General features: G+C 38.4%; 2 protein-coding genes across 3 annotated transcripts in view; one reads left to right on the top strand and one right to left on the bottom strand.

The window, feature by feature from the left end:
* Positions 1-22993, bottom strand: part of WAPL (WAPL cohesin release factor) — a 134612-nt gene that overhangs the window by 99982 nt on the left and 11637 nt on the right. Inside the window, exon 1 of one of the 2 annotated variants that reach the window (XM_054276850.1) lies at positions 17344-17362. The exons of the other annotated variant lie outside the window; for it this stretch is intronic. Within the exon in view, the coding sequence (XP_054132825.1) occupies positions 17344-17354 (11 nt within the window). The 5' untranslated portion in view covers positions 17355-17362. Of the gene's footprint in view, positions 1-17343; positions 17363-22993 lie in introns of those variants that run through there. 2 annotated transcript variants of the gene reach the window in all.
* Positions 1104-21291, top strand: OPN4 (opsin 4). The gene is made up of 12 exons (XM_054276854.1): positions 1104-1130; positions 7794-7936; positions 9814-9947; positions 11117-11320; positions 13260-13431; positions 14289-14453; positions 16114-16221; positions 17358-17538; positions 19060-19206; positions 19719-19787; positions 20228-20263; positions 21100-21291. Exons 1-12 carry the CDS (start codon positions 1104-1106, stop codon positions 21289-21291), a joined length of 1578 nt encoding a protein of 525 aa, XP_054132829.1.

Raw genomic sequence — 22993 nt, 5'->3', positions numbered from 1 at the left:
GCTTGCATAAGGGTCATTTGGACAGTGGGTGGAAGGCCTAAACTCTGTGATACTTAGGCTGCAGTCTCTGCTAGAAGAGCTTTTTCACACACTGTGCCTAATTCTCTGTTGCAATTAAACTTCACTTTACAACAGTAATGGGCCTTCAGCTGGGAATACAGCAATTCATGTCTTTGCCCAGTGGAATGTAAAGCCAGATTTTGTGAATGAGAATCCATTTATGTGTACTTGACCTAAACACAACTGAAAAGAAAGCAGGCAATTCTTGAAACTGATGGATGTTTTCTACCTAAGGTATTGTACAGGATTTTTTTGTTTTGGTTTGGTTTTTAACTAAAGAGCAGAAAAGGATGATGTCAGGGTTTATCCCTATGTTTTGTTTATTTTTAGAAGTCGACCAACAAACAACCATGACCTTAATTCTACAAGACAGAAGTGCATACAAGCACATTGTTGAAGATCAGAATCTATTTGAGTTCTGACAATTTCAGCAGAACTGTACACATGAATCGTCTTTAAAAGCAGACTGCAAAAAAACTAACTCACCAATATGGTGAAAAAGAGCTGTATATTTAAGACAGATTGAACTCCACCTTTTAACTTCTTTGTCTTTGTACATAGTGTGGGAATAGCATTAAAATTCAGACATAAATTGGTCAAAGGCAAAAACCAGGTACCAGCACTTTTAAGTGAGCATCAGTTCTATACTGTCATTGAAGTGAAGCTGGAATCAGATGGAACAAGCTGCAAACTGGGCATGTGCAGACTCTGCCCTCTCCTGTATTTAAATGGAAGCCGCTGCTGCTGCCCTTTGCCGAGCTGATGATGGACTGAAGCAATCTGAAGCTCTAGTGAGGAACTCTGCACTGGATCTCACACCATTCCAAAGAATCCAATAACCTGCTTCACACACACAAAGGTAAAGTGGCTGACTTAAACTCAGAGAACAGCTCTTCTTTCTTGGTTTTTGCTTAGATTTTGTTCACCTGAATAACCAGCCCAATCAGAAGGGGATCTGTTTTCCCTCCGAGGACACCAAGAGCACCAGAACTGTGGAGTCCCTCAGTGCATGGAATGACTCAGAAGCCAATGCCTACACACAGATGGATCTGCTTCCTAGAGCCCCAACAGTAAGTGTTTTCTGTCACTCAAAGCTGTGGCATGTAGATCTCTGCTAAGGCTGGCATTTATAGGACTGTATATAGACAGGGAGCATGTACATGTTTTATGTTGTAATGCAATAATGACATAACAAAACCTTTTAAAACTTTTTTTTTTTCCTTAACTATTTATTTAATGTAGAAAGGGCTGCATAAGTAGTGTTTTTCAGCAGAGTTGCATGGGCAACAGACAGGCAGGAATGTCTAATGGCAAAGTGCATCAAATATGTTGCAAACTATCAAAACAAGATGTTCTTGTACGTTAAAGTGCTTTTTAGCAGTTCAAACACAAAGCTCTCTTGTGTTGTTATTCAGGGCGGAAATCCCCATCATTTCTGTAATAATCTGTAAGTGCAGTGGAGTGCTTATGTAAATGTTAAAAGAGTTATGTGCAATTACCCAAGAAAGTTTTTTGGAAGGTTTTCTCAGGTAAGTCCTATCAAAGCTCTTTCTGAGTTTTTATATACTAAAGAGAAGGACATTTTCCTTGCAAGTGTGAAAGTGAGAATATGTTGTGATAACACTTCAGGATGGAATTTTTTGGGTTTGCTAAAAATTTTTTCTATCCCACCCCACATGGCTGAACCAAAGGAGTTCAGAAGTCCTCTTCGTGGCTTTGTCTCTTAGAATATTAGTAGGACTACAGGTTCTGTTCATGTGCTGTTTTTGCTAAAGTCTGTTTAAAATTTTATAATGAAAACACAAACCAACCTAATTTTTCAGGTTTTTAAAATCCATTTTTTAATAAAACCTGGATATCTGAAGTATATTACAGAAAAATAAATAAGGAAGTGTCCTGAGCCAAGGCACTTCAAAAACTAAATGAAATGGATAACATGTGAGAAAGGATAGCAGAACATAGCAGGGAGGGAGAAAAGGGACTATAGAGTGCATGGCAAAATGGAAAGGGATTCTGGGGATACAGTGATTTACACTGGAAAATTAAAAATTGATTTTTTCCATGTTCTGCTGAACAATCTCATTTGCTGTCCCTTTCCCTAGGTCAAGTGTCTGTATCACCAAAATTTTGCATTTTAACTTGACACAAAGACTGGCTTAAGAGAGTTTCAGGAGTGAAAGCAGCGTGTGCTGCTTGTGGCTGAGATTAAATCCGGAAGACAGGATACAAAATCTGCTATCCAAATTGCTCAACAGGGCAAGCATCATCTATGGAAAGCCCTGCTGTCTACTGGAAAGAGGGCTTAGCAGTTAGCGTCACCCTGCTGAAACCATAATTGAGGGGGATTACACTCCTCTCTGTGCTGCCTGTCATCACAGGGCAAGTGCCCACAGAGGCAAGCTCAGAAATCACAGAAAGGACCTGGAAAGGAAAAGAAGTGCTATCAGTTGTTTGAGGCCTCTTGTAGGTAGCCAGTACAAACACTACATGAGGAACCCCAGGAAATTACAGTGTTTCTGGTCAGATAGTTTCGCTAAATTATGTAATTTGTTGTAATGTAAAAGGCCTAACATTATCGCTGGTTGTGTAAGTCATACTGTGTAAATGAGTGGCTTCCTTACCTGCACTTGTAGGAAAATTAGGAACAAAGAAACTTGTTACATTGCCAAAGTTCACTTTGGACTGCCAAAACTTGCAGTGTTTTGGAACTGGGCTCTCTTCTATTGTAACATTCTTCCTACAAAACCAGTGCCTACAGTTTGAAGTTAGACAAATTCATAAAAGCAACCACGTAACACTCCTATTTTTTTCTTCCCCCTTTTGTTGTCTTGTTTTACACCAAATTAGATACAATCCTTCTGCCATATTCAGGCAGAAGTAGCTGCAAAAAATGTCTGACATAGTGTTTTCTACTCCTGGCTGTAGAACTGATGTCATACAAATCAATCAATCAGAAACTGAAATATGCTCAAATGTCCAAATGACCTTATGAGGACTGATTTTTTTTTCCCTGTAGTTATAACTAAACCTGATCTTATACTCTTGCCATTGTGCGTCTGTGAGGAGTGGGCTATATCAGATTTTATTTACTATGAATATTTGCTGGCATGGCCTTGCTCCTGCCATCATCATTGTTAGCTCAGTAGGACTTCAGAAATAAACATCTCCAAGTGGACAGCACTTAAGTGATATGATTTTATTTCCTCACTCTGAAAAAGACCAGATGTTTTTTCTCAGTAATAGTTGAATTCTATTCTTGGAATGTTGTCCTTTTATCACTTATACAGAAATATGTATAATACTTTTCTCATGCTATGGGGATGTGTGTTGGACTTTCAAAAATGGTGTGTCTTCAATTAGAAGCTATTCAGAAGTTAACTGGTTTGGTTCATTTGGGTTTTTTATTTAATCAATTATGAAATAACTATTTAGAAAACATTCTTTTTAGGAAACTGTACGATAAATGGATTCCCAAGACAAAACAGATACAGGCATCAAATATTCCTGAGTTTAATATCTGATCTAGACTTCCTTGTAACCTAGACAAATCACTTAGGAATCAAGGTTTTAGTTTGGATTGCAAAGGAGTTCCTTTATCCTTTCAACTGTCCTCAGATGAGTGTCTTGGAACATTTTGACAAACTTTATAGTGAAATACAAGTTCTGCCCTATGTGCCTTAATGAATCTGCCCCATGGCTGATTAATTTTTAATCCTCCTCTGCTTGCACCAAGCCTTAGTCTGTCTGTTCCTAAAGAAGCAAGCTGGTTCCTCAGATTGTCCCTCAAGGAAGAATTCTGCCTCCTTTGCAAGCAGCTGTGGCAGCAGGTCATAAATATAGAATAGTGAGGCTCCATGTTGAGCTGCAGCAAGGATTTAGACATACTTATCTATAAAACATTTGCTTTTCTCCAAACTCCTAGAAAGCATCCCAAGTTTGTAAGTCTCAGGCAAGTTTATTGCAAGGCAACTGAAAATATAATTCTGTTTTGTTGGAGGTGTTAGACAAATATTTCTTTAGGGAAAACAGTGAGCATTTTAAGAAGGCAAACTTCATTAAACCTAGCTGCTTCCCTATAGTGCTTCCACAAGGACACACTTAAACCTGCCAGAAAGAAACACACTGACACAGAGCAACTCCATAGCTTGACTCTGCATCTATTGAGGCAAATGACAGAGTAGGATTTAGCAAAGGATTACAACTATATATGGAGGATTAAAATTTATGGAGGACTAAGATTTTCCTTTCCAATGGACAATAACACTGTTTTAGGGTACAAGCAATTATTAAGACTCTTCTAAAAATTAAATTCCCACATCACTGTTTATTATGCATGTTTGGTAGCTAGGAAATGCCCAGCCCTGGCTAAAGGAAGGCTGGTGTTTTGTCAGGGATGCTTGTTTGAACCAGTGTGGCACTTCTCAAATTGATTCTGCAAAACTATAGTGTATATAAATAATAAATTATATGCCTTCAGAGATTCAAAACATGAATTCTTTCACAGCTCTAGCAAAAAGCCTGTTTTCATACACACCCAAACATAGTTATAAAACCTGCTTTTAATCTTGACTAAAGGTTGACATAGTTAGATTTGTTGAGCCTGGGGAAGAGACAGCTTTAAGGAGACCTTAGAACAGCCTTCCAGTACCTGAAGAGACTACAAGAGATTTCAGTGGGGAAATTTTACAGGGACATAGTGGTAGAACAAGGGGTAATGTGCTCAAACTGAAAGAGTGCAGGTTTGGATTAGATATCAGGAAGAAATTGCTTACTGTGAGGATGTGAGGCTCTGGAACACATTGCCCAGAGAAGCTGTGGATGCCCCATCCCCGGGAGTGTTCAAGGCCAGGCTGGATGGGGCTCTGAGTGACCTGGGATAGTGGAAGGTGTCCCTGCCCATGGCAGGGGTGTTGGAACTAGAGGATCTATAAGGTCCTTTCTGACCTAAAACATTCTGTGATCCTATGAACACCCCCAAGACCCTCTCCCCAGGGCTGCTCCCAATCCCTTTTTCACCCAGCCTGTATTTGTGCTTGGAATTGTCCTGACCCACACGGAGGACCTTGCACATGGCCTTGTTGAAGGTCATGAGTTCTGCATGGTGTGACCTCCCAAGCCTGTCCAGGTCCCTCTCCAGGATGGAATCTCTTCCCTCCAGCATTCTGACTGTGCCACACAGCTGGGTGTCATCAGCAAAGCTGCTGAGAGTGCGCTCAATCCCACTGTCCATATTGCCAACAAAATGTTAAATAGTGCCAGTCCCAGTCCAAATATCTTCATTATGAGGTATTTATAGAAAGAAGGCTGAACAGAAAACATGCAAGGTAACAGTGCTGTGTATTATCACTGCAACTGAGGTAGCTGTTCAGAGTATTCTCAAAGGACAAGTGCTACAATATGGATTGCAACAGGGGGATTTTTATTCTCCCCTGACAACCAAGTACTTGTACTGTGTGATGACAATAGAAGACAGAATAAACAGGGCTAATGCACTGGAGAAACTAAATAGAGAAAGGCTTTGGGAATTATCTGATTTCTTGATTATCCTGCTGACCTGATTTTCCCAAGCACTGTCTTTTTCTCCCTTTGTCTTTGATTCCTGCAGAAGACACAGGGCTGAACTTGATACAGGCACATCTTTTTGTCTTCTGCTGTGGAAGCTGTGTGTATGTATGCAACTTAGTGATGTATTTGAAGTGCTTAGGCCTGATCTAATGCCTTCTCAATCAACTAGTACCTTTCTTTGATGTAAAAAATAATAATTGTATTTTCAGTGAAAATAGTCAAACTACTTTTTTTAAAAATAATTTATTTTTATCTCTTAGAGAACAGCAGAGTTGTATCCTCTGGTAAAAATCCAAGGCCTATATGAAGTCCACACTAAAATGTGAATTTATTCCTTTTGCCACACACCTTTTCCTGATCATATATGTAGTTTTATAATTTATGCCCTAGCACTGCTCTAGTATAAATATTATTCTTTTATTTTTTCTCAGACTTGACACTTGTATTGACTCTGAACTTGATTCATTAATGAATAAGTGATTTTAAAGTCTTCTATTTTCCCTTAACTAATTTTGCCTCTCTTACGATTTCTCTGTGTATTTATATTTATCTTTCAAATTTTTCCTTGTCCTTAGTGCCCCACAAATTTAATTCACATTAAAGCCACTTTAATCTATTCTTCGTAGCCAAAACAAGCTCCTTTAGTTGCTTCATTTCTATTACATTGATCTAGTTCTGATTAAATGGATAGCTACAGGGAAAAAAGCATGAGAAATCTCCATTCAGAAATCTCCATTTCACTAATAATCATAATTAACTTTCTGCAGAACAGCTGTTTAAAATGTTCTAGCCACAAGACTAAGGAGAAATAAAACCAACCCAAACCAAAGAACACCTGATCTTATTTACTTGAAAGAGTTTTATCTCAGACTCCCCCTATCCACTTGCTATTAGTATGGGATTATTTTTGTTAGCCAGTTTACTGGCAGCATGTTGAGCACAGCAATTTCTAGCTGGGCAAAATGCCCATTGATGTTAATGATGTTATGCCAGCTTCCACTTTGCTGCAGCAACCTGAACCATAAATGCTGTGACACTGTCATTCAGTTAGTGTATCAAACTTAACATTTTGCTCCAATTACAGTAACAGCCAGAACTACATTTCCTTTCTCTAAGATCAGAGTATTTGTCCAGCATTTCATTGCTGCTAATGTAGAAACCCAGGGAGTGTGCTCTGGTGGTTGAGGGTTGCTGTGAGCAGATCTTCAGCACACAAAGCAATCTCATCCAAAATTCCAGGCACTCCTGGGGTTCACCTCTTGCTACTGGCACACTGGTTTTAAATCCACACTGCCTGTAAGAACCTCAGCCTGACCTCACAGATGTACTCAGAAGTAATGTCCACCTCTATTGCCCAAAAATACCCATTTCCAATACTGCAATATTCAGATTTGGCTGCTGAATTCTGCTGTGAATTATTAACTGATTAAGACACAAATGTTTCAATCAAGTGGTTTATTAAATACTTCCCAGAGAGCAAAATACCTTGATTCAGGCAGACCAAAAACAAAACTGGTGTGGAAACCAGGCATAAGGTAGAAAGGATTTGTGGTTTAGTTTTTCTGATCCTTAATTTAGTTTCCAAAAGACTCTTGTTCAAGCTGCCAGGCTTTTGGTAATCAGCTCTTGAGGGCAGCTCAAATTGCACTGCTATTCAGTGGGAAAAATGAAGTGGCCATACTGCTAAAGGAGTAAATGCCTATTTATCCATAGAAAGTTCTACTTAGTTGGAGAAGTCTAGTCCATGATTTCAGAGGACAACTGAAATTGTTCTTCACAAGCACAGAAACTTTCCTGAAATTAAATCTGTAGGAAGCTTACTTCTTGTTAAATACTGCATTACCTGATATCAGATGCAAAAAGAGACAAGTCCCTTCCCGTCTCTTTTTCTCCTTCATGTCCTTATTTTTCTTTTGGGAGAGAATATGTTGCTTTTCTTCCCCAAAATTCTAAATCAACAGTAAGTATACAACCTTTGCCCTTTGCAGTGCTGATGGCATATTTATGCCCCAAAAATATTCAACAGTAGATGGAATTTGAATTTATTCTGACTTTTTTTTGCTTGTTGCCTTTTTGCATTCTTGACCATTTTCCCTTCTAGAGAAGCACATGCCAGCTTGTTCAGAAAAGTTTGGCAATATACCTATGCCCTCTTATTTGCTCCACAGAAGATGACCGTGCAAGATGTTCCTCGTGCCTTTCCCACAGTGGATGTCCCAGATCATGCCCATTATACAATTGGAGTTGTCATCCTTATGGTGGGGATTACAGGAACTCTGGGTAATTTCCTGGTCTTCTATGCTTTCTGCAGGTACATTTCTTTTGAATGTCTTTTTAAATATTCAAATGTATGAACTTGAGCTGTATCCTGTGTGCTGCAAACACAGTCCAGGAATATTGTCAGACTTCTTGACTGGCAGTGTAAAATGCACCAGAGACAATGCTGTAGGAAAAGAGTGGCAACTTGCCATTTCCCTCTGACTTCTTCCCGTTAACCACAGCCATAGCAAAATTGTTAGCAAGATTGCAAAGAGCCACCCAGATATTCCAAGCTATAGAAATGCAGCCAAAGCAGAAATGTTACAGTGAATTTTTTTCTACTGGCTAACTGTGTCTGCATTGAACTGATGTACTGGTTTGCACCTCTGTACCTCACAAATCTGTTCTATTTTAGATGTTTCTTTCCTCCTGTTTCTTATTAATCCATTTCTTTCTCCCCCTGCTGTTCATTAGTGGCCATGTCTCTTTTTTTTCACATTTTCCAACATTTGGCTTGTTTCCTTTTAACTAAAGCCACATTCCAACTTTTCTGTCTGAGGGAAATTGGATCTCTGACAACAATGTCATATGCTCACCATTCCTGTTCACCCCTCATTCTGTGTCTGATTTATCACACTGGAGCACTACTATGTACGATTGGTCTTTAGGCACAAATGTAATAAACCAAAATAACAGCAACGAATTATAGGATCATTTGGCTGTGTTAACTTAGATCACTGGAGTGTAGATGGAAGCTGTCTTGGTCTCAAGCCTGTATTTATTGCTGGTAGGTTTCAGCACATTCATTCAGAGTAGAATGGCATACTTAAGTGAGCATGGCCGTGGCCTTAAGAAGAGAAAAGGTGTGGGCATGCAGATCAGATGTGTGAGGATGAAGTACATGAGCCAGCTTAGCTCTTTGGATGGTCCCATACAGGAAATCCAGTTATGGCACTTCCACTTCAGGACACAGCTTGTCTCCATTTGAAGGTGATATGAAGACAGAAAGGGATACTGATAACAAAGTAATTACTACATCAAAAATTCAGAAAACATTTAGGTGCTTACAAAGCAGCCTCAGGTAATGACAAACCATAAGAGACCAGCTGCCTGAAACAGAAATGTGTTCAGTGACTTTGCAGACTACAAACAAATACACACAACCCATAAGCACCTACTAATAATACCTCCTTGCTCCTAAGTTGACAGAAAGGGGATGGTGGTCCTAGTGACTGGTTCTGGACCAGTGCAAAAAAACATAGTTTATTCACCTATTTTTCTATTATGCCTAAGACCGAAATTGAAAAAGGAGCTAAGTAGTTACACTGAGCCCCAAAGTGAAGAGCTCTTGGTTGAGTTATGTGCACCTTTTAAAGCATAGTACTTTAATATTATGAATAACAAAAGCAGGCAGAACACACTGAAGGCTGCTTATTGCTCCTTTAAAGACAGAGTCTGGGCAAGTGAAATGAGTGTCAAAGAGAAGAACTGATGTAAAGCAAAGGGCTTGATGTGGTTCATAGTGAGTTTGCTTAATCCCTCTATTAGGAAGCCACTGTTGATCTTACCAACAGTGGAAAATGCATGCCCCTTCTCCTGCTTAACACAGCCCAGATCCAGACATCCATATTGTACACCAACTCCAACTTCCTGCTAATCATGGACATGCAGGACACTGGTTAGAATATTGAAAGAAGAGTGTGATTTATCCCCATCACTGAGCTGCTTATCAAAGCAATCCTGTAAAATGCACAGGAGCATAAGGGTGTAAAACTGGGCCTTGCTTGTGTTCCCTCATGAGGGAAACAAGAAGCACTCTGCTTTAGCTTACCATGGAGTGTTTCTTGGGATTTGGGAGCTCACAGGAAGGAGTAACAGCATAATTAACAGTGCAGCAGTGTTTAGCAACATTTCTTCTGATCTCTGTAGGAGTAGGAGCCTTCAGACTCCAGCCAACATACTCATCATCAATCTAGCTATTAGTGACTTCCTGATGTCCATTACACAGTCTCCAGTTTTTTTCACCAGCAGCCTCTACAAACACTGGATTTTTGGTGAGAAAGGTTTGTATATATTCTTTCTAAGATCTCACTGTTTGTTCTTACCCTAGTGGCAGTTCATCTATCTACCCTCAGGTACTCTTGCAATATTGAGAACATTTCCCAACATTGCTTCAGTGTTGTCACAAACATTTCTTTGAATACTTGTGTCTGTGTGTAATAAATACACTGCTATCATGAGAGGAAAATTACATTAATGAGACAGATGCAAAGGCATCACTTGGCAACATGAGGCACAGCCAGTGTTCTTCCCCAATCACCTCATGACTTAGTTCCTGTCAGAGTCCTCTGACAAAGTAGCACTCCCCCTCAGCACACCAGCTTAAAAGCCCTTTTAAATAACCTGCTCTGGGACTTGCACCTGGCATGCTGAGGCAAGAAAGCCTGGAAAATCTGATTTTTCACAACAGAAGTTTTACACTTTCTGTGTAGTAAGAAAATGTGGAATGAAGGTGCTTTCATTCTTCCAATATAACTGTTGTAAGAGGAAGACTAGTCTTTGCCTCTTGAACAGGTACTGACAGAAATGAAACTCACAGAAGAAAAATTGCTATTTTGATCTCTGATGACCAAAAGCATATTTTTATTTTACTTCCATTAAGTGCTCATTTGCATACAGGCTAAAACTAATCCAAACCACTGCTTTTAATCATTAGGTTGTTTGAACAATTAAAATCACTCATTCATGTATTCATACATGAATGAATATTTACTGAATATTTACTTCAACCAAATTAGTCATTAATGTATTCATATTTACTTCAGCTTTGCTGCCCTTGAGATATGAACAGTACCAAAGTAACTATGTCCCATTGTGAAGCAAAACAGCTGCTCTATGGGACCTGCAGTAAAACTGGAGTTAAATGAGATATTAATGGACTGCTGAAATTATCCCACTAGAAACACCAGAAATCAATGAGTGAAAATATGTTAAGTATCACTGTCTCCGGCAATTGAAGCAAACAAAATCTGTGAAGTTTATCTCCATGGATAATGTAATTAGCAAGACAGCAGCTTTGAAGTAGCATTATAACTGCAGGAAAACTCAACTTTCACTGCTTTACAAATTCCAGAAGACATTAGTTCATTAGAAACACCGACTTGAACTCTCCTAGAAATAATTAGCATGGGTAGATTAATTTCACTGCTACTTCTGTCATCTTCATTGCAAGGCTGTGAGCTGTATGCCTTCTGCGGAGCTCTTTTTGGCATTACATCTATGATCACTTTGATGGTGATTGCCTTGGACAGATATTTTGTCATCACTAAACCTCTGGCTTCTGTTGGAGTGACGTCAAAGAAGAAGGCCCTAATAATCCTGGTAGGAGTCTGGCTGTACTCTTTGGCTTGGAGTCTCCCACCCTTCTTTGGATGGAGTAAGTGAATTGGAATAAAACTTTTTTGCCCTCATAGTCTTGGATTAAAGACCAGTTAAAGGTATAGAAGAGGGTTGAATTAATAGCTCACATATTAATTCATTGAGTAGGCTTGAATAGACCAATTTGAAAAAAAAGAGATGAAATACATGTTGAAACTGAAGGTCTCTAATCAAAAGAAAAGAATGCAGTGGGCATTACAGTATATTATATGACAGTGGCACTTTCCCTTAAGCACATGACTTGCTCCATAAAGGACAGCAGATAAATTCATGTCCAAAATTTATGAGGAATGTGCCTGCTCGTTACCCCATGTCTACTTCTATTGAATCAAATTGAACAATATATAAGTTAAATAGATGTATTTGTGTTATTTCTGATGAGTTTTCCTCCCCAACAGTGCTGTCTAAGACAGCAGTGTCAATCTAATTATTTTCATTCACATAAGAGTCTGAGCATTTGTGCCAGGAGATTTTCAGTAAATCCTGACTCTGTTCTTGATGGACAAATTGCTCTTGGTGTTGCCCACATCCTCCATTCACTCATTGGTGTTGTCACTGGCTTCCAATAAGCATGGCATTTAATAGTAAGTAAAATGCTTTTGTAAATGTGGATGTTACACATGGGAATTGGAACATTCATACAGCTTGTTACACATGGGAATACAGCATTCATACATATCTTGATCATTGGAATTTGTGACAAAGCAAGTTTCTGTTATTCTTCCTCACTGGAATCTGCCTCACTACTATTTAGTTTATTTCCTGAGAGTCACCAGTTGCAGTCACTAAGTTAGCATGAACTCATCACTCAAAACCTCAACCTACCATTATGCTCCTTAATTCCAGAATGCGTCTGCCAACTGAGGTGAGAACATAGACATGTTTGACTAGTAAAAGATGCAACAACCAACTCAGGTACTGAGCAGACTTTCAGCAGAGTTTTGTTATTGTCATATTATTGTGATTCTGATCCCCCTAAACATGAAGCATGCTTAAGCAGGCAAACTGCAATACTGACAGAAGCAGTCTTTAGTTGAGTGAGAAGCTGTTAGAATAACAAAATTATAATATAGCCTTAGATTATAGATGTTCAGTTGAAGAAGGTGGAATAATTGCTTGAAGGGTGTTATTGTCTTGTAATTAGATTGTAATAGTGCCCACAGTATGAACTTTCACACTGTAATTAGATGCATTTGAGAACATCTGGTGCAATATTTTTAAGAGCGGAACAGAAAAATATAAGCGTAAATAGTTAAAATTAAAATTCCAATGTGAAAAAACATTGCTGTTGCCAATTTATTTACTTAACAGTTTGAAACAGTTCCTTTAAAGATAATACAATTTATTTCAGGCAAAACATTAGGTATGTTTTTGGGTGGGTTTTTTGTTTGTTTTTGGGAGTCTTTTTTGTTTGTTTGTTTGGGGTTTTTTGGGGTTTTTTTACTTCTCCTCAGCTTTACTTCATGACAAAATTATTTGGTCTACACAATAAATCTTTCTCTTTTGCTCAGTAAATTTCTCATATCTGCACATGCTTAGAAAAGTGATACCTAGAGCAATTGGTTTGACTCCTTAGAAAGAAAGCAATTTGATAGGAAATGGAGATATTTAAAAACAATGCAGGTCTGGTCCCAGACCCAAATAAGTATTGGAAGAGATTCCATTTTACTATGATGAGTTTCAAACAATATTCAAGACTGAAGCAAAATTACTCAGTTTTCTGAAGCCTTAGACTGTTAAGCATAAATACAATAGGGAAACAAAATAAAAGAAAATATAAAAGTTCTTTACATTAAGAATTGTTTATCCCTGTAAACCCTTCTTCCCTTTCAGAGACTAGGACTAAATCCCATGTTATTCTGAGTATCTTCTCCAGCTTCTGCACCCAGAATAACATTCACTTCATGGTTTACAACTTCTCCCATCTTCCCTTCTAGGTGCTTATGTTCCTGAGGGTTTGCTGACTTCCTGCTCCTGGGACTACATGACTTTCACACCATCAGTCCGTGCCTACACGATGCTGCTTTTCTGCTTTGTCTTTTTCATTCCTTTGATTGCTATCATATACAGCTATGTCTCTATCTTTGAGGCTATCAAGAAGGCCAACAAGTAAGTAGCCAACAGTCCTAAATTTTTATCCTTGTGCTGAAGTGACTGTTTGTTTTCTTAAAACAAAGGAAAAAAGAACAGAAGAAAATTTGGACTAGTTCCTCACATTTATTTTGTAAGCACAACTGAAACAGAAAACCAAACAAGAATTTTGTTAATAGACAACAGGGTAAGACATGATTCTTAGAAGGGCTATTCTTGAATTGAGGCCTGAGCTTATCAGTGTATTATCTGATGACATGGGAAAGAGTACAGAAATTAACCAACCAGAATAAAAACAAAAGGGCTCTCAGAAACACCTAATGACAGTGTATCAATAACTATTTCACAGAAAAACACATGGAAGTGAACTATAAATTTAAATTAAAAAGGCGATTAAAGATTTAATAGCAGGACTCTGAAACAAAAAGCTATTGCTTTAAACGTAAAGGGCAGCCTGCCACTCCATGTGTGATCTGTGGGTACCAGTCCCATAGATCCCATGTCATAGATCTGATCACTTAGCTCAGAAGTTCAAAGTGACAGCAAGGTAGCAAAACAGACCCAGGGAAGCAAAGACTCCTCTAAGTGTCTTTAACTCAGCATCATTCAATTGGCTTGAATAGCTGCTTTACGTGGAAAGTCTTTTGGTACTTCTCTGCTATTTTTTTTTTTCATTGAAGCACATGTGGCTTTTGCCATTGATGAGTGCAACTGAAGTGCATCACATTGGGAAGCATGGGTCGTGTACTTGCATTCATGTGCAATAAAAGTGCATGAGTTTTAGCCTAAAGTAGCAGAAGAGTAATTGTTGTCCCACTTCATGAAGCTATTTGCTCACTTCCCTACCTTTGCTGTTGTATGTTTATTTTCCCTAGGTCTATTCAGACATTTGGATGCAAACGTGGGAATAGAGAGTTCCAGAAACAGTATCAGAGGATGAAAAATGAGTGGAAGATGGCCAAAATTGCACTGATTGTCATCTTGTTTTTTGTCATTTCCTGGTCACCATACTCTGTTGTTGCTCTGATAGCTTTTGCTGGGTAATTATAAATGTATCAGCAAAGCAATATTCCGTGAAAGCAAAAGATGTGAAACTGTAAAAGACAAGATGAAAGTCAAAACTACTTGTCACGTTTGACCTCTGAAGCATGTCCAAAACATTCAAATATTTAGGACTGATATTTAACCAATGGGGCACATGCTGACTGATTTTTCTCTTAGTTTGATTTTAAAAATTTTTAAAACAAGAGAGAAAGAAAACAAGAATATTATTACTAGCAACAAACTGCCATGCTGAAGATTTCTGAATGCATTCTCTATGCTGGGATATTTGAAGTATCTGAACTTTATTTAGCACCAAAATGCTAAGTAAAGCACTCCAAAAAGATCCTCCCAGGGGCTGATTCTCTTCCCCCCCCCCCCCCCCTCTACTTCTTTAATCTACAAAAGTATATTTATTTTTTTGTGTTACAGCAAACGCCTATGTAGAACTGTTGCGCTGTTGCATACAATTCAGCATCTGCCTTAGGAGGATCAAATACCTGCTGAACTTGACTTCTGCTCCATGTCTCACATTCTCAAAAATCTGAACAAATGAACAATTCTGTAATTCTGCAGTATGTTAGAAATTAGCACTTTTGAAGTTTCCTTATAAAGGTAGCTTGGGAGCAACATAGCTTCACACAGATTTTTCCATTTCTGTGCTATGTCTTTTAGGCAATCCTACTGGGATTTTTCAGGCTAATAAGCAAGCCTGGATGTCTTCTGTGAAATTTTATTGCAAGGGACTCAGATAAAATCTTTCAGCATGCTACATATGGGAGGAAGACGTGGAGTCTGGGGCTATAGTCGTGGACTAAAGACAATTCATCTGACAGAGGAACAACATATGAAAAAGGAAGGAAGAACCTTAATTCCTTTAGAAAATATTTTGAATGTGGAATAGTGAGCTAGCACACGGTCATGCTCACTAATATTTTCGGTCTACAGGTTGCATTTTCTGGGAATTATTAGTTTAAACACAGGAATTATTAGCTTAAACAGAAGGTTTTGCCACTATTTGTTTCTGTTGGCCGAACTCCCCATCAGCCTTACCAAAGAATTGTCTCAGCTCAGGGTCAAAATCTCCATTCTAGTAAGGTCACACTGTGTTATCCAGAATATATGACAATTTATACCTCTAATCAATGTTTTTAAAGAATGATCGGGAGAAACCATGTTAAATATTGCACATAGAGAACATCCTTATCTTTATCAGGGAAAAGCCTTAGGAGGTGAAATGGCATCTCAACAGGCAGCTGACAAAATGGTTCTTATACTGCAATTGGCAAACCATTTCCACCTCATCACAGAGCATATATATTCCCATAATATGATAAGAAACATCCTGACCAGGATGGTAAGGCCTTTTAAAAGGCTGACATTGTCCCTAGGTTAAACAGCATGGGAATTACCACAATCCTGAGTCATAATAGTGAAGTACTGCCAGAGAAACACCAAGAAAATCATATTTCTCAGAAATCCAATTAGACTGATGTTGATCTTTACAGGCAAGTGATGTAGAATTTGTTCTCTCACTGTTTTGGTACAGAACTCCTCTTTAACTCTCTTTAGAGCCTTAAAGTCTGTCTTGCCACTGTATAACTGCATATACAATGCAGAACTCAGTAGTAAATATATGATGTGTTTGCATTACTCTAGGTATTCCCACGTCCTAACACCTTTCATGAACTCCATACCAGCTGTGATTGCCAAAGCTTCTGTCATCCATAACCCCATCATTTATGCCATCACTCATCCCAAATACAGGTAAGTTCACTCTTACAAGCTATGTTTAATATAGCAAAGAAAATCTGAGAGTAAACTTGTCACTTTTAGGTCTAGTACCTGAACTCTCCTTCACCTGCTCATTTTAACTCTGTAATTCAGCCTTGCCCTCCCCAGGAACACTCCTCAATGCCATAGAAATGTCAGTGGAATTTGCACTTGGAACAAACTCCTGAGCAGATGGTAGCTAAAGATGTTTATGGATACTGATCTGTATTTACCTATTGCATGATAAAAGATGGAAACCTTTCCATCTCAAAGGAAAGCACCACACATTTTTAACTGTCTTCATGAGAGGCAGACATTGGGCAGAGTTGCAAATAGCACTTTGTTACATTGACCAGGCCAGTGAGAGAGGCAATACAGTGAGCCAAACCACTTCTTCCCTGTTTTGTGAATCCCCCTCATGTTTCTCAAGGCTTTCATATTTCAGGTAGTATTAATTCCGACAGGTAAAATGAAGGGTCATTGCCACTCCAAGTTCAGATGCAGACAGTGAGATTTGACAGATGGCAGCAATGTCACAGGCTGTTGTTTCACCACCTACAAAGACCTACTGAGGAATTGAACAGAGAACAGGTGGGCAGGAACATCTTTGTGGGGAAGGAACAGGAAAGCTAGGCCAGAGTTTTCCAACACTTCATATGAGCAAAGTAATACAGTAATATAAATGCACATTCTGTACAACTCTACAGATAGCCAGCAAACAGATGTGTAAGAGGAGCTAGAATAGCTGCTTAGGGGAAGATTAAAATAATTCATTATGTAGTACTTCTGCGAGGTTCAGTTTAAAGGAACACAATTTTATTTTTGCCCTGATTAAGCTGAAAGCAGATAAAACCTTGTTTTAATAGCTCCCTTCAGTTCCAAAGTTATATTTTAATGCCCTTATCCCTGCCAAGCAATAAATTTGAGTTCTGCAGAACACTGTGAATAAGTGATCTTGCAGGGTGATTGTATATGAGATATCTGATATCTGGAAAACTCTTTTTGTACCCAGTAATTTTGCAGTCCATGCAGCACTAGTTCATCTCTCTGAATAAATGCATTGTTTACGATGATTGAATTTTTGTGCTGACAGGAAAAAAATCTGACTGATTCTACCTCTTATCCATTAGAAGAGCCATTGCAACATATGTTCCTTGCCTTGGACCCCTACTGAGGGTTTCTCCTAAAGACTCACGATCCTCCAGCAGTTACCACTCCTCCAGACGAGCGACCGTAACCAGCCAGTCTTCTGAGACAAGCGGGCTGCAGAAAGGAGAAAGGAGACTGTCTTCTCTCTCTGACAGTGAATCAGTAAGGGAGACACTTCCCATACACCCATTTTTAATTGCAAAGCAATTCATCTTCCTATAGAGTCCTTCCAAGTGGTAGATTCTTTAGATGAAATGAATTATGGTGCTTGTTATAAAAACTCTAGAGAAAGTGGAGGGACAAAGCAAAATTAAAGAGAGAAGGCTAAGTGTAAAAGCAGAATGTAGATAATTTTCTTCTTGATGGTTGGTGACACTGCAGGAAGAGTGGAAAGATGGAACAACAGGAATTTTAGAAAGTAAAGCGTTACTGATAGGTAAGGCTTTATAAAGCCTTACCTATAAGTAACAATAAAGGCAGCATAGAGCTCAACTTTTAAGTTGTGCTTGTCTCACCACAGATTTGCAATCTGGATGCAGAAAAAAGAAACTGCTAGTCAGAAAATAGTTCTCTAGTGAAAGCAAGGTTGTAATGAAATAGATAATGCTTTCTGAAAATGAGATGTATTTGGAAACATATTAATCATCAGATTTAGACAAATCAGTAAATCCATTACAGAATCTTTCTCACAGAAGACCTCAACAGCTTGCTGCTGCCAATCTAAGTGGAACCAAATGTTTTACACAGCAGCTGAAAACAGGGCAAGTATTTGGCATCCAGGCTCCCCTCTGTAACTCAAAGTTATATTGCTAACTAAATAGGCATATTAGTTTGTTCATTGCAGTAATTTCAAACTAAGCTTCCAAATAACTGAAAAGAAAAAAATTTCTTGTCAATTTTTTTTCACAGTCAGGATAATAATTGTATCTAGTCCAGCCAAGCGCTGAATTCTGACAGTTGTTTCTAACAGTGACATTTCAATTTCTTTGCCCTCTCTGTTCTTTTGACTTCTCAGTCCAATCAAAATGAAATACTTCTGGCTGGTAGCCCCAAGTCAGGTGGATGGTTTTAAAACTGGCTAATAGAAAAGGAACGTCTTTATATTGAATCGCTTACACTGTAAATCTTGATTGTTAAAAAAACAACAGACTCCCTCAGTAACATGGCTTTGTTTTCCCATTAATTGGAACAAAGTTTATAAACCCAGGACTCCTTACTGAAAAAAATATTTATAAAGCACTGATTCTGCAGTCCTGAGACATCTCCTTCTATTTGTTTCTGCTTCTACTCAAGCCACTTTGGAAACTTTGGCCCTAATTCCTCCAAACACCTGTGCTTCCTAAGTGGGCAGTACTGCGGCAACACTGTCTCCTTGGAGCTACAAGATGCATCAGAGAAGTTTCAACAATAGATTGTAACAAAACACTATTTTCTTTCAAATTTTGCAGTGCACCCTGTGGAGGAAAAAAAAAGTAAGCTAAATTTTAGATGCAAAACAGTTGATAGTTTTATTTGTACTTCTTATAAGCAGACATTTTATGAAATTATATATGGCAGAATTTTTGTGAAATGTCTTTTATACAATGCCTGTCTCTTTTATGATTTCTGTCTAGGTTTGTCTGGGGCAAACTGGATGAAAGTCTAAAGGACCTAGAGTGAATGTTTTTGCTGTATTAATTTTAGGGCTGTACTGAAACAGAAACTGATACTCCCAGTATGTTCTCCAGACTTGCCAGAAGACAAATTTCCTACGAAACAGATAAAGACACAACTCAGAATAGTGACATAAGAGCCAAACTGACAAGCCAGGATTCTGGGAACTGTGGGAAGGTAATAGACTGTGTAATACCTAAATTCTCTAACAACTGACAAGTTAAAAAATCTGCACCTTGTACCATAATTAATCATGAAGGTTCCTGCCAAGAAGATGCGGATAACCTATGAGTTAACACAATGAGTAATGACTTACAGGCTGTAAAAGGTCATCAGCTTTTTATTCCCACCCTGGTTCATTATTCAGCTGTCTTCATTGCATTTCTGCTGCTGTTTTAGAGAACTTAAAATCTGAATGGGGAGTTGTCTCGTGTTTGGTTTTAAGTGTGTATTTAGTAATATTTGTCTTTTGCTGTCCAAATTACTTGATTGATCTTGGTTGTCCCACCATTTGTTAGCAAATGAACAAATATGGTAAGATGTAAAAAACAAGGCTATCTTTAATATATCACTGCTTTTCAGTCAGTCCTTTGCTGTCCTCTTTTTTCCACTATGCATTTTGCATATGTCTTACATTGTGACATACCTTTATGCCATTTACATCTGTTTTATCTGTGTTCATTTTTCAGACAGCTGTAGATGCTGATGACATATTGATGGTGGAACTGAATGCCACAGAGTACATGGCTACACCTACTGTAAGAACTGCTATTTTAATATTTGGCAACAAAAACTAATGACAATCCCACTCCCTGAGCACAAATTAGGTTGTTTTTGAGATGCAAAAATTACACAATATTCCCAGAACAACGCAGAAAACATAACCACAAAGGGTAGACCACTGCTGAAACTGAGCAGAAGTTGAACATAGGTATTACAGGATTCTTCTGAAGTTCAGCTTCTTCAAGGAATCTGAATATTTTCTTGAATTTAGTAAGTCCTATAATAAGGTCTGTGATTTCCTTTGTGGAACATGGAAGCATTAACTCTGTGCCATCTTTACATTAATGGTGTATATGCTAAGCTGAGACAGCCATTCTGATGGCTCATACCTCTGAGACAGCCTTAGTCCTGTGGCAAGAACTGCTGTACAAAGTGATGTAGTTAACTATTTATTGTTCTCTGTTTTGGATTGCAGCAAACATCTAAAACATGCAGGTTGGAGGAAATCAAGGTCAGTTTTTGAAATATGCCATGTCAACTATTCAGTAGGATGTTGTTTGTTGTATTAGTGTCTGTTTCTTCTTCATCTAACACAGCTACAGCATATGGGTAAAAATATCTGACATCTCTCACAAGTGAATCAACTTGCCTTAATTCTCAGCAGACATGGAAATAAAAGCAAAGAGCTGACAGATGAAAACAAGGCAGCACTAACCCCAGTGTAATACAATCAGCTTAAATTGTCTCTTTATTATTAGCAATGATACATATGAGCTATTGTGAGCCTCATCCTAACTGATTTTTGGTACTGTGCAAGTGACAGCTAATGCTGCTTACTGTAAAAAAAATGCTAGTTAATCTTTCCCTCAATTTTTAACTCATTATGTAGTTTGCTTCCCCCTTCAAATTATCCATGCTGTTAACACTATATTTTACATTACCTCTTGCCCAATGACCCTAAGTAGTTCCTCTGTATAGAGAGACTCTTTACCTGATTGAATTCATAGGCTGTCTGAGCATATTCACAGTCTTTCTGTTCATAGTTGAATGTGCTGTCATTAGCCTGGTCCTTCTTCAAAGTAGACCAGCATTAAGTAGCAGATGCAAAGTCTTTAATCCTTTAGTGCATTAGCTTGTTTAACAGGTGGGATTTTTTTCATAAGTTATTAATGAAATATTAAAATAATGTTCAGATCTACTTTTCCCTCCATCATTTAAGTTTGATTTTCAGTCAGCCATGGGGAGTAGCAAAGTGCTAAATATATGCCATTTTTAATAGATCATTCAATGGGATCTCTTTGTAGATGCTTGTGTTGTCCATTTCTTGTAAATCTTTGCATCCTTTAGAAAAGAGAGAGCCTGAACAGTATTGGACAAAGAAAAGGAGAGTCTCACCAGGGACCATCTTCAGCCAAGATACCCAGTATTACAATAACATGCAGCAGTGTCCAAGGAGCAGAGCTGCCTTCTAGATACAACTCTGGTTTCCTGTACCCTAAATCCAGCAGTCACAAGCAGAACAAGAAGTCCAGCAGTTAAGTGAATGGTGCAAGAATATCACCTTAGCCAACAGCTCTGGAACAGCTGTGGACTGGCTGAATCCAGAATACCTTCCTAGAATGGCTGAAATGCTCCTACAAAGACACAGCACAAGACAAGCAAGGATAAAAATATGAGGACTGATCTTTTCAGCATCAGAACTCTCTCCAGTGGATCAGATCTTGATCTGAGACACAATGTAATTTTAATATTTCTTCTTTATGCAGCTCACAAAAAACAAATTTCATTTGGATTGTACTCTGCTCACATACGTTCCCACCACTGCACAGACCTCACCTAGAAATCTCCTAGGATTAACCTGAGAGGGAAGTATAATATTCAAAACGAGCTTTGTTCACTTGGTGTATTAACTTCAAAGCTATTACAGAGCTAAAGCTGAGAAATTTGGGGGGAAATGTACATTACTTCCTGATGATGGTTTCTTCATTATTGTGAAGTTTCTCAACCAAATGTAAACTTAATTACACAGTCAGTGCCCCCTTCTCTCATTAATGACACATTTTCCCCCATTTTCTTCTACAATCCAATGAAAGGCAATGCACTTTAGCAGTAATTTCAAGTCTCATGTCTTTAATTTCTGGGACAGGGAAAGAGAAAGGAGTAACACTTGAGGAAAAGACTATGGCCCTTTCCATAATTAGCTTCTTTTCCAACAGTGGCTTAAGAGATGATTTTAACCCATTCTCAGCTAACTTCCACAAAGCTATAGGAGATTATTATGAAATTCCTTCTGACTTTCCTTTAGCAGGTTTCATGAAAAGAATCCAGAATACAAAGCAATGTTTGTACTGAAATGTCTTATGGGTAAGTCAATACATCTGCTTTTTGATACTTCAAAGTGGTTTACTCTTTGATGTGCTTTTCTAAAGTAAATATAGGGAGGAGAAGGTTTAGTTCCCCAAAAATAGTTGTTCTAGAGATGTATGCAATCCACATCATTCCCACTTTGGCATTTTCATTTCTCCTTCTCTAAACAGCAGTGTTTGTATAGCTGAGGGTTTTCTTCCGCAGTGACTAAATCCACGAGATTGTACTTCTTTCTTCTGAAAGGAAAGGGAAAGAGTTCTATCACTAGTGACTTTCTGCTTTTCCCTAGTGTCTCTCCTAGTGCATAAGAAGAAGTGAACAAAATTCATTTGCAATTCATAGCACTCAGTCCAAAGTGGGGCTGAGCCAGAAAGAACAGGGCACAAAGCACTATTGAAACAGTTCTGCCCCATAGGCCCTCCAGCAGTTTTTCCTTTGGTTGCAATAATGGAGGGAACCCAGCAAGGCATTTTTTGTCCTAAGTAAATCAATTCTTCCCTATATCACATCAGAAAAAGCCATAAAATCAATAAAAATGTAATTAACTTATTATTTTGAGGGGAAAAATCAGTGAGTTCCAGAAGGTCTAGAGCATTGTTTTGAAGTAAACCACTGGAAACTTGGGTCAAACTGTGGTTTATTAAAAGGAAGGTTATTAAAACTAAAAATGAATGTGATATGACTTCTGCAGCAGACAAAATGTTAATCATGAAAAAAAGTGAGGCATTCAGGCTGGTAATAAACTGCTAAAAGAAACACACTGTCCAAAATCCACAGTGTTTTTATGTAAATGAAATCATAGTCATCAGAGATGGAAAGGAGCTGTTACAGTCTCTCCCTTCACCTACCACAACAGGATATTGTCACCCAGCAG

This window comes from Melozone crissalis, unplaced genomic scaffold (genome assembly GCF_028551555.1).
Source record: "Melozone crissalis strain CALT ecotype California unplaced genomic scaffold, PUWL_Pcris_2 ptg000019l_1, whole genome shotgun sequence".
NCBI lineage: Eukaryota > Metazoa > Chordata > Aves > Passeriformes > Passerellidae > Melozone > Melozone crissalis.
Note: the sequence above shows the minus strand (reverse complement) of the source record. Positions and strands in the feature narration are given on the sequence as shown.